The sequence below is a fragment of the Eumetopias jubatus genome, unplaced genomic scaffold, assembly GCF_037043125.1.
Source record: "Eumetopias jubatus isolate StellerSeaLion01/CBP00866 unplaced genomic scaffold, mEumJub1_p1.0 scaffold_1, whole genome shotgun sequence".
Lineage (NCBI taxonomy): Eukaryota > Metazoa > Chordata > Mammalia > Carnivora > Otariidae > Eumetopias > Eumetopias jubatus.
In genome coordinates this window covers 166,561,345-166,578,864 of record NW_028274807.1, presented here as the reverse complement: position 1 = coordinate 166,578,864, position 17,520 = coordinate 166,561,345, and the positions used below count along the sequence as shown (strand labels likewise).

Sequence of the window (17,520 nt, the reverse complement as noted above, 5' to 3'; positions counted from 1 at the left end):
ATTGAATGTGTAGATTGCTTTTGGTAGTACAGACATTTTAACAATGTTCTTTCAATCCATGAGTATGGAATGTCTTTCCATTTCTTTGTCATCTTAAATTTCTTTCATCAATGTGGTATAGTTTTCAACGTACAGGTCTTTCACTTCTTTGGTAAGGTTTATTTGTAAGTATCTTACTGTTTTTGGTGCAACTGTAAATCGGATTGATTCCTTAGCTTCTCTTTCCGCTGTTTCATTATTGGTCTATAGAAATGCATCAGGTTTCTGTCCATTGATTTTGTATCCTGCGACTTTACTGAATTTATTTATCAGTTTTAGCAGTTAATTTTGGTGGAGTCTTTGGTGTTTTTTTTTTTTTTTAAGATTTTATTTATTATTTATTTGACAGAGAGAGACACAGCGAGAGAGGGAACACAAGTAGCAGGGAGTGGGTGAGGGAGAAGCAGACTTCCCGGGGAGCAGGGTGTGGGACTTGATCCCAGGACCCTGGGACCATGGCCTGAGCCGAAGGCAGACGCTTAACGACTGAGCCACCCAGGTGCCCTTTGGGCTTTCTACATAGAGTATCATGTCATCTGCAAATAGATAAAGTTTGACTTCTTCCTTGCTTATTTCAATGCCTTTTCTCCTGTTGTGGTGAGGACTCCATTAGTATGTTGAATAAAGGTGGTGAGAGTGTACATCCCAGTCTTGTTCCTGACTGTAGAGGAAAAGCTCTCAGGTTTTCCCCTTTTAGGATGATGATATTAGCTGTAGTTTTTGTCATATATGGCCTTTATTATGTTAAGGTATGTTCCCTCTAAACATACTTTGTTGATGGCTTTTATCATGAATGGGTATTGTACTTTGTCATATGCTTTTTCTGCATCTATTGAAATCATATGATTCTTATCCTTTCTTTTATTAATGTGATGTATCACATTGATTGTGAATATTGAACCATCCTTGCAGCCCAGGAATAAATCCCACTTGATTGTGGTGAATGACTTTTTTAATGTATTGTTGGATTTGGTTTGCTAGTATTTTATTGAGGAGTTTTGCATCTAGGTTTATTAGGGAGACTAGCCTAGTCCTTTTTTTTTTTTTTTTTGTGGTGTCTGTCTCGTTTTGGTATCAGAAGTATCAGGATAATGCTGGTCTCATAGAATGAATTTGGACATTTTCCTTCCTTTTCTATATTTTGGAATAGTTTGAGAAGAATAGGTACTAACTCTTCTTTAAATGTGTGGTAGAATTCACCTGTGAAACCCTCTGGTCCTGGACTTTTGTTTGTTGGGAGTTATTGGATTACTGATTCAAGTTCTTTGCTGGTTATCAGTCTATTCAAGTTTCTATTTCTTCCTGTTTCAGTTTTGGTAGGAACTTAGGAATTTTTCCATTTCTTGTCCAATTTGTTGGCATATAGTTTTTCATAATATTCTCTTACAATTTTTTTTATTTCTCTGGTGTTGGTTGTTATTTCTCCTCTCTCATTTGTGATTTTATTTTATTTTTTGGGTCCTTTTATTTGATAATTCTGGCTAGAGTTTTATCAGTTTTATTTTTTTTTTTCAAAGAACTACTTCCTGGTTTCATTGATCTGTTATTTTTTGTTTTGTTTTGTTTTTTTGTTTCTATATTATTTCTGCTCTAATCTTTGTTATTTCCTTCCTTCTGCTGGTTTTAGGCATCATTTGTTCTTTTTCTAGCTCCTTTAGGTGTAAGGTTAGGTTGTTTGAGATTTTTCTTGCTTCTTGATGTAAGCCTGTACTGCTGTCTTCCCTCTTAGGACTGCTTTTGCTGTATCCCAAAGGTTTTGGACCACTGTGTTTTCATTTTCATTTGCTTCCATGTAGTTAATGTCTTCTTTGATTTCCTGGTTGACACATTCATTTGTTTAGTAGCATATTATTTAACCTCCAAGTATTTGTGGTCTTTCCAGACTTTTTCTTGTGGTTGACTTCTAGTTTCATAGTGTTGTGGTCAGAAAAGGTGCATGGTATGACTTCAGTCTTTTTTTATTTGTTAAGGTCTGTTTTGTGACTTAAGATGTGATCTAGTCTGGAGAATGTTCCATGTGCCCTTGAAAAGAATGTGTATTCTGCTGTTTTAGGATGGAATGTTCTGAATATATCTGCTAAGTCCATCTGGTCTAATGTGTCTTCCATTGTTTCCTTGTTTATTTTCTGTTTAGGTGATTTGTCCATTGGTAAATGGGGTATTAAAGTCTCCTATTGTATTATCAATTAGTTCATTTATACTTGTTTTATATATTTGGGTGTTCCCATGTTTGGTGCGTGAATATTTACAATTGTTATATATTCTTGTTGGATTGTCCTCTTTATTAGTATGCAGTGCCCTTCGTCTGTTGTTAGAGTCTTTGTTTTAAAGTCTGGGTTGTCTGATATAAGTATTGCTACTTCATCTTTCTTTTGACATCCATTTGCAAGATAAATGTTTCTCCATTCCCTCACTTTCAATCTGCAGGTGCTTTAGGTCTTAAATGAGTCTCTTGTAGGCAGCATATAGATGGGTCTTGTTTTTTAATTCATTCTGACACCCTGTGCCTTTTGATTGGAGCATTTAGGCCATTTGCATTCACAGTGGTTATTGATATGTATTTATTGCCACTTAATTGCTTGTTTCTGGAGATTTTCTCTGATCCTTTGTCTTTATCTCTTTCATGTTTTGCTGAATTTTCTTTAGTGATATATTTGGATTTTGTTTTGTTCTTTGCATGTTTATTAGTGGTTTTTGATATATAGTTACCATTAGGTTTGTATATAACCCCTTTTGCAAATAGCAGTCTGTGTTAAGTTGATGGTTGTTCAAGTTTGAACCCATTCTTTTCTCCTCCCCATGTTTTTGGTATATATTTTTATAGTTTACTTATTTATTTTTAAAGATTTTATTTATTTGACAGAGATACAGCGAGAGAGGGAACACAAGCAAGGGGAGTGGGAGAGGGAGAAGCAGGCTTCCTGCTGAGCAGGGAGCCCAATGCGGGGCTCAATCCCAGGACCCTGGGATCATGATCTGAGCCAAAGGCAGATGCTTAACTAAGACTGAGCCACCCAGACTCCCCTATATTTTATTTTATATCCTTTTGTGTGTGTGTATGTGAGTCCTTGATTGATTTTTAGAGAAATACTCATTTTTACTGCTTTTGTGTTTCCTGCCTTTGTACTGCCACTTTTGGTCTCTCCTTTCACTCAAGAGTCCCCTTTAATATTTCTTGAAGGGCTCGTTTAGTGGTCATGAACTCCTTTAGTTTTTGTCTATCTGGGAAACTCTTTTACCTCTCCTATTCTGAATGATAAGCCTTGCCGGATAGAGTATCCTTGGATGCAGCCTTTTCCCATTCAGCACTTTGAATATATCATGCCACTCTCTTCTGGTTTGCCAGGTTTCTCCAGCTAGCCCTTATGCATTTTCCCTTGTAAGTTAATGACTTGTCTTGATGCTTTTAAGATGTTTTTTATCACTATAGTTTACAAATTTAATTATAATATGTCCTGGCATGGGCCTGCATTTATTGATTTTGATGGGAGTTCTCTGTGCCTCCTGGATCTGGAGGTCTGATTCCCTTGCCCTGATTAGGGAAGATTTTCCAGCTATTATTTCTTCAAATAACTTTTCTGCCCCCCCTTTCTCTTCTTCTGGGACTCCTGTAATATGAATGTTACTAATTTGATGGTGTCACTGAGTTCCCTAAGTCTATTCTCATTTTTCTCTCTCTTTTGTTCAGCATCACTGCTTTCCATTATTTTGTCTTCTAGGTCATTAATTTGTTTCTCTGCTTCTTCCAGCCTGCTGTTTATTGCTTCAAGTGTGTTTCTAATCTCATTTACTACACTTTTCATCTCTGATTCCTTTCTTTCTTTCTTTTTTTTTTCTTTCTTCTCCTAGTCTTTTATTTTTTAAGCGGTAGTCTTTAATAATAAATGCCAAAGGAAAGCAACAAACAAAAGCAGGGGATTTGCATAGGGGATGGGAAATGACTGTGAGCCATGGCAGAGCAGAAGTTCCTGTTTTGTTCTGTGGGGCCAGGAGTCTGCAATGTGGTGTGCTTATCTTTCTTCTCCCCCACAAAGGTCTCAAACAGCTTAGATGGGAGGCTGAACGCGATGACTGGTCCTAATTTTTGCTATTCAACCATTTTTCTTGATCTTGCTGTCTGAATCCGTACATTCGGAGTTGTACGGAATCAGATTTGTAATAAAGTTCCAAGATGAAGGGAAATTTCTTGCTCATTGTTTGCCTGCAATCTTGGCTTGTATTCATCTTACTAAACAAAAAATATGCTCCAAAAATGCCCAAGAGTTCAACTACTAAAACTCCTTTAAAGATCTTCTTTGCCACTGGTTCCATAGTGTGGGCCATCCTGAGGGGCTTACACGCACCCTGATTCCTTTCTTAACTCTTATCTCTGTGGTAAGGGTCTTACTGATGTCTCCTATTCTTTTCTCAAGCCCAGTGAGTGTCCTTATGGTTGTTGCTTTAAATTCTCCTTTAAGCATGTTACTTATATCTGTTTTGCTTAGATCTCTGGCTGTGGCCTTATCTTGTTCTTTCCAGAAGATTCAGAGCCCACATTTGGTTGTCCAGTCCTTTAAGTCTCTTAGTCTACAATAGTCCTCTACCTGCCCCTCCCTTCCATCCCATCATTCATTTCACACAACAGACTGTCCTGCACAGTTTCCCACATTCTGGACTTAGCCGACCACTTCCTTGTGGCGTTGTCTGACTTATTATTCTCCTGCCTGCTTTTCTAAACTAGTAGTTACACCTCAACACGTAGTACCTTATGAACTTTTCACTTAGTGTACTTATGTACCATTAATTATTGTTGTCTACACTCATTTTTAACTAGAAATTACAAATGGTGATTTTCTATTCTATTGCTTTCTACATTTATTAGCATTTTTCCTTCAATTATTTTGTTAATCTTGATAAAGTTCATACAGAGAAGGCAGGATAAATGCAGGATTTTATTTTTTATTTTTATTTTTTAAGATTTTATTTGAGACAGAGATAACGAGAGAGAGCACAGCAGGGAGGAGAGCGAGAAGCAGGCTCCCTGCCAAGCAGGGAGCCTGATGCAGGGTTCGATCCCAGGACCCTGGGATCATGACCTGAACCAAAGGCAGACGCTTAACCAACTGAGCCATCCAGGTGCCCAAATGCAGGGTTTTAAAAAATCTGTTTACTCATTTTCAAAATAAGGTTGGCATCTTAGCAACCTCCAAAGTTTTCTTCCTATTGGATGGATTTTTTTATATGTGTTTCAATCAGTTATAGTCATTATTCTTTTAGATACTTCCATATTTGATGTGTTGGTTCCCATGTGCTGCTTTTGACATGACCCTATAGTTTTTAAATTGCTTCCTTATTTTCTGTCCCAATAAGAGATCCTGGGCTCATCTTGTACATAAGATTAGAAATACATACTTTTTAGAAAGAGAAAAATAAGTCCTGAGTTCATACTGTTATTTGCAAATAAAATTTAAGGTCAGTGTTTTCATTTCCTAGGCTTTATATTTAAATTTCTTTTCTTTATCCCAATAATCGTTTTCTAATTATCTTAATAAAATTACCATTATTTTACTTCATCTTACAATATCAACATAATACTATCAAAACAAGAGTACTACAGTTACCAACCATAAAACTACTAAATGCAGCCTATTATGGGTATACATTCAAAACACTTTTAAAGTCACTTGAATATTTATTTTCTCTGTGTGGTTATGGCATGGCCTTTGTAAATAACTAAAATTATGTTTTTTTCCCCAACTTTTAGGGATTTTTTTCTTTTATGACTTCATATTTTTGGAGTTAATTATTAAATATTACATGGCTCCAAAGTCAGTAATGGTATAAAACAAAGTACATGCAGAGACCACATCTTCCATCCTTGTCCTGTCCACTCTGTTTCTTCTTTTCCTCCATAGATAGCTATTTTTATTGTGATTTTTTTTTTTTTGGCCCATTAGTTATTTAGATGTGGATTGCTTAAAATTCTAAACATTTGAGGATTTTCCAGATACCTTTAGCACTCATTTCTAATTTACTTTCTTTATAGTCACAGAATGTGTTCTGTATGATTTCAGTTCTTCTAGATTTAATTTTGTTTTATGGTTCAGAAATTGGTCTCATCTTGATGATTGTTCCCAAAGTACTTCAGAATGAGTTTAAATGTTGTTGGGTAGAATCCCCCTTAGGTCAAATTGAGTATTTGGCTGGTTAATGTTTTATATAACTTGACTGATTTTTTTGGGTCTACTTGTTCTGTTATTGAGAGAGGAATGTTGAGATCTCCAACTGTAATTGTAGATTACTTCTGTTCAGTTCTGTTCATTTTGTTTCACCTATTTTGAAGCTCTATTTTAGGTGCATATATATTTAGGATTGCTAAGTCTTCTTGATGAGTTGACCCGTTTATTATTCTGTCCCTCTTTATCCTTAATATATTTCTTGTTCTGAAGTCTACTTTATCTGATGTTAATATACAAATTGAGCTTTCTTTTGATTACTGTTTACATAGTATAACTTTCTTTTCATATAACGTCCTTTGTTTTTGTGTTTATATTTAAATGGGTTTCATATAAACAGCATATAGTTGAGTCTTGTTTTTTTTAAAGTCCATTTTGATAATCTCTTATCAGGGGCCTTTTATTTGGAGTGTTTAGTCCTTTAATATTTATTGCAATGACCTACGAAGTTTGGTTTAAATCTGTCAGCTGGCTGTTTGCCTTCAATTTGTCCTATTTGTTCTTTCTTTTTTTCCCATCTATTCTTTCTTCCTTTTTCTTTTCATAACCACTTTTGGAATAAGTATATTTTAGGATTTCCTGCTATCTTCACTATTGGCTTGTCAGCTATATTCTCTGCTTTATTCCTTTTTTTTTTTTTTTAAAGATCCCAGGACCCTGGGATCATGACCTGAGCCGAAGGCAGGCGCTTAACGACTGAGCCCCCCAGGCACCCTCTCTTGCTTTATTCTTTAGGTGGTTGACCTAGGATTTAAAAATACAATTTCAACATAATACAGTATACCTTCAACAAATATAACACTTCATAGATACTATAAGACCCTTACAACAGAAAACTTCCAATTTCCCCATTTCCATTCTTTGTGCTATTGTTATTACTGATTTTATTTCTACGTAAGTTGTAAGCCCCACAAATGCACTTAAAATATTTTTTGAGAGATAAAAGAAATGGAAAAGAAGTGTAATAGTTACCCAGATTTTTTTTTTTTTTTTCTATTCCTGGTGCTCCTTATTCCTTGGTTTAGATCTAAATTTTTTTCTGATACTATTTTGCCTGAAGAACTTCCTTTGACATTTCTTGTAATGCAGTTCTCCTGGTGACTATTTTTTTGGCTTTAATTTAAAAAATTCCTTATTTCACTTTGAATTTTGAAAGATGTTTTCACTACCTCTAGAATTGTAGGCTGATGGTTTTTTTTTTTTTCCCTTTCACCACTTCAAAGACGTTTATTTTTTTATGGCTTGCAAAATTTCTGATGAGAAGCTGGTTGCCATTCTTATATTTGTTTCTCTGTATGTAGTATGTCTCTTTTTCTCTGGCTGATTTTATAATTTTTATTTATTTCAGCAATTTTATTATGGGGTCTGTATGTATATTGTTCTGCTTGGGGTTCTCTGATTTTCTTGAATCTGTAGGGTTATAATTTTAATCCAGCTTGGAAAAATTTTAGCGGTTTTTATCCTCAGATATTTTTTTCTGTCCCTTCTCCCCTTAAATTTTATTTTTCCTCCTTGGGACTCCAACTTACACATATTTTAGACTACTCGATAGTGTCCCACAGGTCTGTTGATCGGTTTGTTGTTTTAGTTTCTTTTACTCTATGTGCTTCAGTTTGTATAGTTTTTATTGCTGTTGTCTTCAGACTTACTGATCTGTCCTGCTGCAGTGTCTACTTGCTCTTACTCCCATATTTTTTCACTTTAGATATTGAATTTTTCATTTCTAGAAATTCCATTTGCAACTTTTGGTATCATTTTTCTTGTGTTCCTGTTCCTTTACATTCTTGAATATATAATAGCTGTTTTTAAGGTCTATCTGCTAATCTCATGGTCTCACTTCTGTATCTTTTTTTTTCCTTTTCTGGTTATGGTTCTATTTTCTTCTTCGCACAACTGGTAATTTTGGATTCGAAGCTGGACGTTATGACTTTTGTTTTCAGGTGCTTAATTTTATTTTTCCTTTAATAGAGTGTTGGGCTCTGACCTGACACAAAATGAAATTTCGGACCTTAAGGCTTGGTTTTATGGTCCAGAGGAGCCTCTAATCTAGACCTAATTTAAAATGTATTATTAAGACATGATCTTTATTAGGACTCTACCCAATGCTCTGTGTATTCTGAAGTTGTTGCACTCTGGATCTTGGGCACATGAACTATTCCCTCTCTGTGAGTTCAAGAATTGTGTGGTCTGTTGGTTTCTGGTCATGAAGAGTTTTGCCTTTCATGTATGCAGGTTAGGTCAGACTGTAGGAGATGCTTCCACAGATCTAAGGAGCTTGCTCTGAGTAGCTCCCTTTTCTCCAGGACTCTGTCCAATAGGTTCTAGTTTAGCTTTCTGGACTCTGACTTCTGTCTCTTCAACTTGACCACTAGACTCTGGATTGTCTCCCTGCCCTTTGGCCTGGAAGCTGCTCCTAAGCAATAAGCTGGGGCAACTGGCACTCCCCTCACTTGTTTCCCTTACCCAAACACTGTCTGTTGTCCTATGCCCATAAGCATTTGTTTCATGTATATTGTTTTTCTAGTTGTTTGTGGTGTAAGGGAAACTCTTATAGCTACTACTCCTTCATGCATGGCAGTGGAAATCTTTTAGAAATCACTTGTGAGAGCCTGTGAATCTTCTAGTTTTGCCAGTTCTCACACTGGCTTGCTGAGTTTTTTGTTCTGAATACTTGGTCATTCTTGGGTTACCTGGCCCAGAGGACCATAAAAGCTCCCCTTTCTTGCCTATGCTGCTCCTACACGGGTATTACAGATATGAATGGTTTGACCCTAATCCTCCACGTTCTAAGGTTTGAGGGACTACCTTAATGTCTAGGGGTTGCATTTCCTATCCCAGTTGCCTTGTTTTTGTGAAAGGATTAAAAAACATTGTGGTCGCTACTGCCCTCTTACCCTCTCTATACCTTTTAAATTACCTTTACACTTGTATCACTTGGGCTTGTCAAATGCCCTTGAAGATTGACACATGATATTTCCACTTGATTAGCCTATTTAGTGGTAACAAATTTGAGGAATCTCACTTACTCCAGGAATGGCTAACATGTTACCACTCTAAGCATAAACTATTAAGGGTTTACCTTAATATTCATTTACCTCCAGATTACCCTAACTGATCTTGGTGGTGTGAGCTACCAACAGCATATGGCCAGGAGCCCACTAACCTGTCACCAACCCACTGTGTGACACAGGATTAGTTGCTTCTCATTATTATTTGTTGAGGGTAGCAGGCACCATAAGGAAGACCAGGCCTGTTCTTGGGGGAGCACAGAGCTTGTTAGGGAAGGCAGACATGTCAAGAGCTAACTAGAACTAAAGGTAGTTTTTGTCCACTGAGAAGTGTATGCAAAGGTGCCTTTGTGGGTGTTTTCTCATCCAAATAAATGGACAGAAGCACAGTTCCCATACTGTTCTCCAAAGGCCCGGATTGTGCAGAACAATGTGGGAGGCCAAGGGGCAGGGCTCTGGCCTCTCTATCCTTATTTCAAGGATAGTTGTTCCACCTTTTCCCATTTTATGCATTATGATCTAATATTTATTTCAAAACGGGTTTTACTGCTGAAAAATGAAGGATGAGGAGCAGGTAGAACTGGGGTCCACATTTCCTGTGCACAGAGCCTCCTGAGGTGAGTGGCCTGACCTTTCGCAAAGCTAAGTGCACTCACATAAAGGTCTGCTGTGAGCACCATCCCAGATTATAGTTGAGGAGCCTCCACACACCCCCTTCTGAGTTCTGCCTTTGACAGCACCCACTCTGGAGTTGAGCCAGATCAGGACTCAAATAGTGGCTTTACTGCTTGGCAGTGGACAACCCTGGGCAGGTCTTCTATCTTCTTACTGGTAAATTGGGGACACACACCTCACCAGTCTTTTGTGTTGCCAAATGTGCAGGGTCTCCAGCGTAGTGCCGGCTTGCAATAGGCCTCAGTAACTGGCAGCTGCTGATTCAGGTGAGGGTCCCAAGGGCCTCTGCTAAGCAGTGATACTTGGTTCAGGCTTGAGCAGGACCAGAACCATGGTCTCCGGCACAGGCCCCGCCCTCACTGACAGGGTCCGTAACATGAATGAAGCATGCCCACTTTCTGGGCCAGTCTCTTGCTATTTGGTTAATACTGCCTTCCATTGGCATGGCATTTTATGGGTCACTCACGTGCAGTTCATCTGAGTCTTCTCTGTAAAGCAGACTTTTATTCCCGTTCTGCAGAAGAGGATGTGTGCTCAGAGGATACAAGCCCTGTCACCAAAGTCCACATGTGGCATCCCTTTCTCATCCCTCTGGCCCCTTCAGTATAACTGGAATCATGGGCATGTTACAGGCACAGACCAAATTTTTGTGTGTCGGGGGGAGGGGAGTGCTAAGGGACCTGGGTCTTGGCGAACATTGTTCTAGTACACTGATTTTGCAATGAGAATGAAAATAAGCTTTTAAGGGAGGGGTTAGGGTAATGCAGGAAGAATTATAAGCAATATGAATTTATTTTTTTGGAAACAAAATCCCCCAAATAATGCCTGAACCCAAAAGGTACATAAAAATGGCCAAAAATATTTTAAAATAATAGATCTGAAGATCATTTGTAGCTTTTTTCCTCATGAATGCTTTCAGCAGGACAGTAAATTACAGACCATATCAAATCATGTTAAGGCAGATGATCAATCTGGTTGCATTTGTACTACTCCTGGGAAAGTAATCGTGTTGGAGCTGTTCCTCCCAGCTATTTGGTCGGTTGGTCCAAGAAAGGGCAGTCCTGGAGTCAGCAGGTGGGGAGCTGGGCCTTGCCTCTCTTGTCACTGCTCGTTCTGCTGGCCCTCTGTGACGGAAGCAGACACGGAACCCTGGCCCTTGTTGACATCACTGATGCACACCCACTGCCCATCAACGGACTCCTTCCACAGGGTCACCTGCAAGCCAGCACACGGAGCCTGTTACAGGTCTGCACCCCTCACCTTCCCAGGTCCCCCATCAGGCCATGACTCAGCTTGTGAGTCAACAAAAATCCCCACAGATTAAGAAAGAAGGGGTAGGGACAGTGACCTCACCAAGACGGTGACAAAGGGTGTTCCTGACTTGGCTCCCCCCACAGGAAGAACAACTATTCATGAACAAGAAACCACTGAGGGAATCCTAGAAGACAACAGTGAGGCTGAAGCACCTCCCTCCACCGAGACCAAGATACTGTACCAGAAGGCTAAGTGGGAAGGCTACGTGCTGACTGCATGGCCCCCTACCCAGGTTGGCATAGCACCATGTGCAACCTATGTTTCCTCCAAGAAGGAAAAGAGCACAGGGTGACATCCAGTTATCCAGCATTGTAAGTTGTCGCTTTGTGGGGCTCAATTACTGGGAATGATTGTGACTAAGTGGGGAGGGTTTCCAGGAACTGGCACTGGAATATTAGCAGACCAGACAGAAAAGCTGAGGCATAGCCACCGCCCCCCCCCCTTGCTGCAGTTCCTGGCCCTTGGTGCCTCACATCCAGAAAGCTTGTTCAGAAAAATCTGGGAGGTCCCTGAATTTGGGCTGCCCGGGTAGCAGAGTTGAGTCCTAGTCCAAACAGCTGAAGAGCATGGCCCCCAGGCCCATCAGACAGCAAGGGCTCGCTACAACACCTGGAAGTTGCATGACCCTGCAACTCTAGCAGAGAGGGGGGTCGACAAAGCTGGAGGTCCACCACAGCAAAAGCCAATGGCCTTATTTCACCAGGAAACTTAGGGACAGGTTGGCTTGAGTCAAGACCACAAAAAAAGTATGACCGGCTTTTTCAGTTGCTTTTCCCATTGTGCCAAGGGCAGGAAAACTACTTTTACCTAAGCAGAGCATGTGGGAAGCTGTAGAGCCCATCCAACAGCCCTGCTTATGGTGGCACTAGAATAGAGCACACAGTGCTTAGCTTCCCGTCTGCAGAGCAAAACTAGTGCCTCATCTAACTAGGACAGTCAGTCTTCACTCTTGCCTAATTTGCATCTCCAAACAACAGTCTGGGAAGCCTCACAGAGAGGCCAGTCCTGACTGTATAGAAAGCCTAACCAGAGAATCCAGGCAACAGTGAAGTCCATCCTCTAGGCTCACATGAGGATCACAGAAAACCAGGTAAATATGATAACACCAAAGGAAATTAATAAAGCTCTGACTAAATGAAGATCTATGAACTGTGGGACAAAGACTTCAGAATAAGCCTCTTCAGTTTAGTGAACTACAAGCACATATAGACAACTAAATGAAATTAAGTTCAATTAAAATAGACACCATTAAAAAACCAAAAAACCACCAGAAACTAACTGAAAAATGTAGCAGAGCTTCAAAAGCAGAGTTGACCATGTAGAAGAACTAATCAGCAACCTGGAGGACAGGACATTGGAAATTACCCAGAGGAACAAAACAAAAATAGTAAAGACTGCAATAGGACATAATGAAAACCAGCAGTATGTGCATTAGGGGAATTCCAGAAGATGAGAAAGGGACATAGAGTATATTTCAAGCAATGATGCCTGAAAACTTCCCAAACCTGGGGAGAGAAATAGACCTCTAGATCCAGGAGACTCGAAACAGGCTAAACCCAAACGAGGCTATAAAGATGCTGTAATTGTCAAAAGTCAAAGAATTTTAAAAGCAGGTAGAGAAAAAAGATACAAGGGAACCCCCATAAGACTATGAGCAGATTTCTCCACAGAAGCTTTGCAGGCCAGAAGAAAATGGGATGACACATTCAAAATACTGAAAGAAAAAAACCCTGTTAACCAAGAATACTACAGCAGGCAAGTGTCCTTCAGAAATGAAGAGGAGACAGACTTTCCTGAATAAACAAAAGCTGAGGGAACTCATCACAGCTACACCTGCCTTACAAGAAATGCTAAAGGGAGTTCTTTGAGTAGAAATAAAAGGATGCTCATTAATATTATATAAGGCAGCATAAAACTCACTGGTAATGATAAATAGTTAAAGTTGGATTCTGTAATATGACAGTGGTGTGTAATTCACTTATAACTCCTTTATAAGTTAGAACATGTAAAAAATAACCATACCTACTGTTCTTAGTTATACATTATAAAATATGTAAATTATAACATCACTAACCTAAAATGTAAGGGTGAGGAAAAGTAAAAGTGTAAAAATTAGGAATTCTACTGAAGTTAAGAGGTTTTATGTAAGTCTTATAGCCACAAGGGAAAAGCCTGTAGTATTAGACAAAAGAACATGACAAGTCAAAGCATACTGATACTATTAGAAATCAAAACACAAAAAAAGAATAAGAAACAATGGATCAACAAAACAGAAAGCAATGATAAAATAGCAATTGTGTAAGGCCTTAATAATTACTTCAAATGTAAATGGATTAAAGTCTCTAATCAAGACAACAAATGGCTGAATGAATACAAAAACCAAGATCCAACAGTATGCTTCACACAAGAGATTCATTTAGCCTTCAAGACAAACAGAGACTAAGAAAGGATGGAAAAAGATATTTCAAGCAAATGGTAATCACAAGGAAAGCAGGGGTAGCTATACTTATTTCACACAAAATAGACTTTAAAAATAGTAAAAAGACACAAAAGGGGCCAGACACCTGGGAGGCTCAGTTGGTTAAGCCACTGCCTTCAGCTCAGGTCGTGATCCCAGAGTCCCGGGATCGAGTCCCGCATCGGGCTCCCTGCTCAGCAGGGAGTCTGCTTCTCCCTCTGCCCTTCACCCTACTTGTGCTCTCTCTCCCTCAAAAATAAATAAAATCTTAAAAAAAAAAGAGAGAAAGGCATCAACACATCAAGAAGATGTAACAGTTCTAACTAAAAATAAACTAATAACTATACAGGGAAATGTAATACAAAAATAGTTGGGGACTTTAATACTCTCAGCAATGGACAGATCAGACAGGTAATAAGGAAACAGTGGATTTGAACACTATAGACAAATGGGCCTAACATGTGCAGAACTTTCTGATAGCAGAATATACATTAGGTGCATATGAAACATTTTCTATGTTACACCCAAAACAAGTCTTAGCAAATTAAACACTGAAATCAAACCAAGTATATTCTCTAACCATAATGGTATGAAACTAGAAATCAATAGGAAGAGGAAACTAAGAAATTCACAAATACATGCAAATTAAATACTCTCTCGAACAACCAATGGATCAAAGAACAAATGAAATAAATTATTTTGAAGCAAAAATAGAAACCAATATACCAAAACTTACAGGATGCAGCAAAAGCAGTTCTTAAAGGGAAGTTTATAGCAGTAAATGCCTACATTAAGAAGCAAGACCTATCCCAAATAAATAACCTAACCCTATGCCTTAAGGAATTAATTAGAAAAAGAACAAACTTCACCTAAAGCTAGCAGAAGGAAGGAAATAAATATCACAGCAGAAATAAATGAAACAGAGAACAGGAAAATGGAAAAGATTAACTAAAAGAGTTGGTTCTTTTGACAAGATAAAACTGACACAACTTTAGCTAAATTAACCAAAGAAAAAAGAGTACCCAAAACAAAATTATAAATGAAAAAGGAGACATTCCAAATGATAATCACAGCAATAAAGTAAGATGTTACCACGAAATAACTGTGTCAACAAACTGGACCGAGAAAAAAATGAACAAATTTTCAGAAACCTAGAACATCAATCACCAAGTACTGAATCAGGAAGAAACAAAATCTGAATAACAAATTTTACTTTTATAAAAATTAAAAAATTTTCTGAAATAGAATGAACCAATAATCAAAAATCTCCTAGTGTAAAAAAGCCCAGGACCAGATGGCTTCACTGGTGAATTTAACCAAACATTTAAGGAATTAATATCAAGCCTCAAAATCTTCCAAAAAAATCAAAAAGAAACACACACACTCATTATATGAGGCTGTGGACAAATAACCCTGATGAATATAGATGCAGACTGAATTTGACAGTATATTTAAAGGATCATTTGCCATGATCAATCAGGATTCATACCTGGAATGCAAGGATAATTCAATATATGCAAATCAGTCAATGTGATACTTCCCAACAGAATGAAAGAAGAGTCCTATCACTCAGTAGATACAGAGAAAGCATTTGACAACATTCAACATCTGTTCATAACTCCTAAAGGCATATATGCTAAGCCCACAGCTAATATAATAACTTTTCAACACAGTACTGGAAGTCCTTGCCAGAGTAGTCAGGCAAGGAAAAAAAAAAAAAAAAGACATCAGAACTGGTAAGGAGAAACTAAAATGTCTCTATTTTATATGTCAAGATTTTATATACAGAAACTCCTAAAGATTTCATCAAAAAACTTAGATCTAAACAATGAATTCATTAAAGTTGCAGGACACAAAATTAACATACAAAAATCAGTAGTGTTTCTATACACTAAGAACAAGTTATCTAAAAAAGAAAATGATCCTTACAATAGCATCAAAAACGGTAAAATACTTATGAATGAACTTAACCAAGGAGGTGAAAGATCTCTACTCTGAAAACTACAAGACAGGGATGAAAGAAACTGAAGGCACAAATAAATGGAAAGGTATCTTGTTCATAGATTAGAAGAACAAACATTGTTAAAATGTCAATACTACGAAAAGCCATCTATAGATTCAATGCAATTCCTATCAAGATTCCAATGACATTTTTTACAAAAGTAGAAAAAAATCCTAACATTTATACGGAACCACGAAAGACCCCAAATGTCCAAAGCAACCCTGAGAAAGAACAAAGTGGGAGGCATCATACTTTTTGATTTTAAGCTACAAAGCTATAGTATTCAAAACAGTATGGTACTGGTGTGAGAACAGATAAATGGAACAGAATCAAAAGCTCAGAAGTAAGCCCAAGCATATATAATTAACTAATAACTGGCAAGGGAGCCAAGAATACTCAATGGAGAAAGGACAGTCTCTTTAATAAATGGTGGTGGATAAACTGGATATTTGCATGTAAAAGAATAAAACTAGACCCTTATACCACTCACAAAAATTAACTTGAAATAGATTAAAACTTAAATGTAAGACCTGAAACCATGAAACTCCTAGGAGAAAATATAAGAAACAAGCTCTCTGGCATGGGTCTTGGCAATGATTTTTTGGATGTGACACCTAAAGCATAAGCAACAAAGTATGAACAAGTGGGACAGCATTAAACTAAAAGTTTCTGCACAGCAAAACAATCAACAATGTGAAAAGACAACCTACAGACTGGGAATAAGTATTTGCAAGTCATACATCAGATAAGGAGTTAATATCCAAATAGCCAAAGAATTCCTAAAACTCAATACCAGAAAGCCAAATAATCAAATTAGAAAATGGGCAAAAGACCTGAATAGAACATTTCTCCAAAAAAGATCTACAAAGGCCAGTAGGTACATGAAAAGGTGCTCAACATACCTCATCACCGGGGAAATGCAAATCGAATTCACAGTAAGGTATCACCTCACACATGTTAGAATGGCCATCATCAAAAAGACAAAAACATAAGTACTGGAAAGTATGTGGGGAAAAGAGAACCCTTGCTCACGCTTGGTGGGATTGTAAACTGGTACAACTGCTATGGAAGACAGTGTGGAGGATCCTCAACAAAATTAAAAATAGAACTATATGATCCAGCAATTTGACTTCTGGGTATTTGAAGAAAACGAAAACACTATCTTGAAAAGCATCTGCACTCCAATTCACTGTAGCATTATTTACAATAGCCAAGACATGGAAACCAACCTAATGGATAAAGAAGTTATGGTACATATATACAATGGAATATTATTCAGCCATAAAAAAGTAAGGAAATTCTGTCATTTGTGACAACGTGGGTGGACTTTGAGGGCACTATGATAAGTGAAAGAAAGACTAACACTGTATGATCTCACTTATATGTGGAATCTAATAATAAAACTAAAAACACCCATAAAAGACCCAAAACCAGTCACAGAAGAGTTCAGATTTGTGGTTACCAGAGTTGGGAGTTGAGGGTCAAAAAGTATACATTTGCAGTTGTAAGACATAGAAGTACTAGGGATGTAATGATGACCATAGCTCACGTTGTCTCTGTGAAAACTGTGAGAGACTAAATGGTCTATGTGAAAACTGTGGTCTATGTGCAAACTGTTAAGAGACTAAATCCCAAGTGTTCTCAGCACAAGGAAAAGCTTTTCTTTTTCCCTTTTTCTTTATTGTATCTATATAAAATGATGGATGCTACACTTACTGTGCTGATCATTTCACAGTACATATAAGTCAAACCATTATGCTATACACTTTAAACTTTTGATGTAGGTCTATTATATTTCAATAAAACTGG

The 17,520-nt window shown here is 37.8% G+C and overlaps 1 protein-coding gene and 1 pseudogene across 2 annotated transcripts in view; both read right to left on the bottom strand.

Annotated features, from left to right (window-relative positions):
* Positions 1-3,931: 3,931 nt before the first annotated feature.
* LOC114207593 (protein CEBPZOS pseudogene) lies at positions 3,932-4,372 on the bottom strand (annotated as a pseudogene).
* A 6,338-nt stretch (positions 4,373-10,710) lies between these two features.
* SEC13 (SEC13 homolog, nuclear pore and COPII component) overlaps positions 10,711-17,520 on the bottom strand; it is a 37,820-nt gene continuing 31,010 nt past the window's right edge. For both annotated transcript variants that reach the window (XM_028101737.1, XM_028101738.2), the window contains one exon: positions 10,711-11,152. In XM_028101737.1, coding sequence (XP_027957538.1) covers positions 11,039-11,152 — 114 coding nt within the window. In that variant the 3' untranslated portion in view covers positions 10,711-11,038. The remainder of the gene's footprint in view (positions 11,153-17,520) is intronic.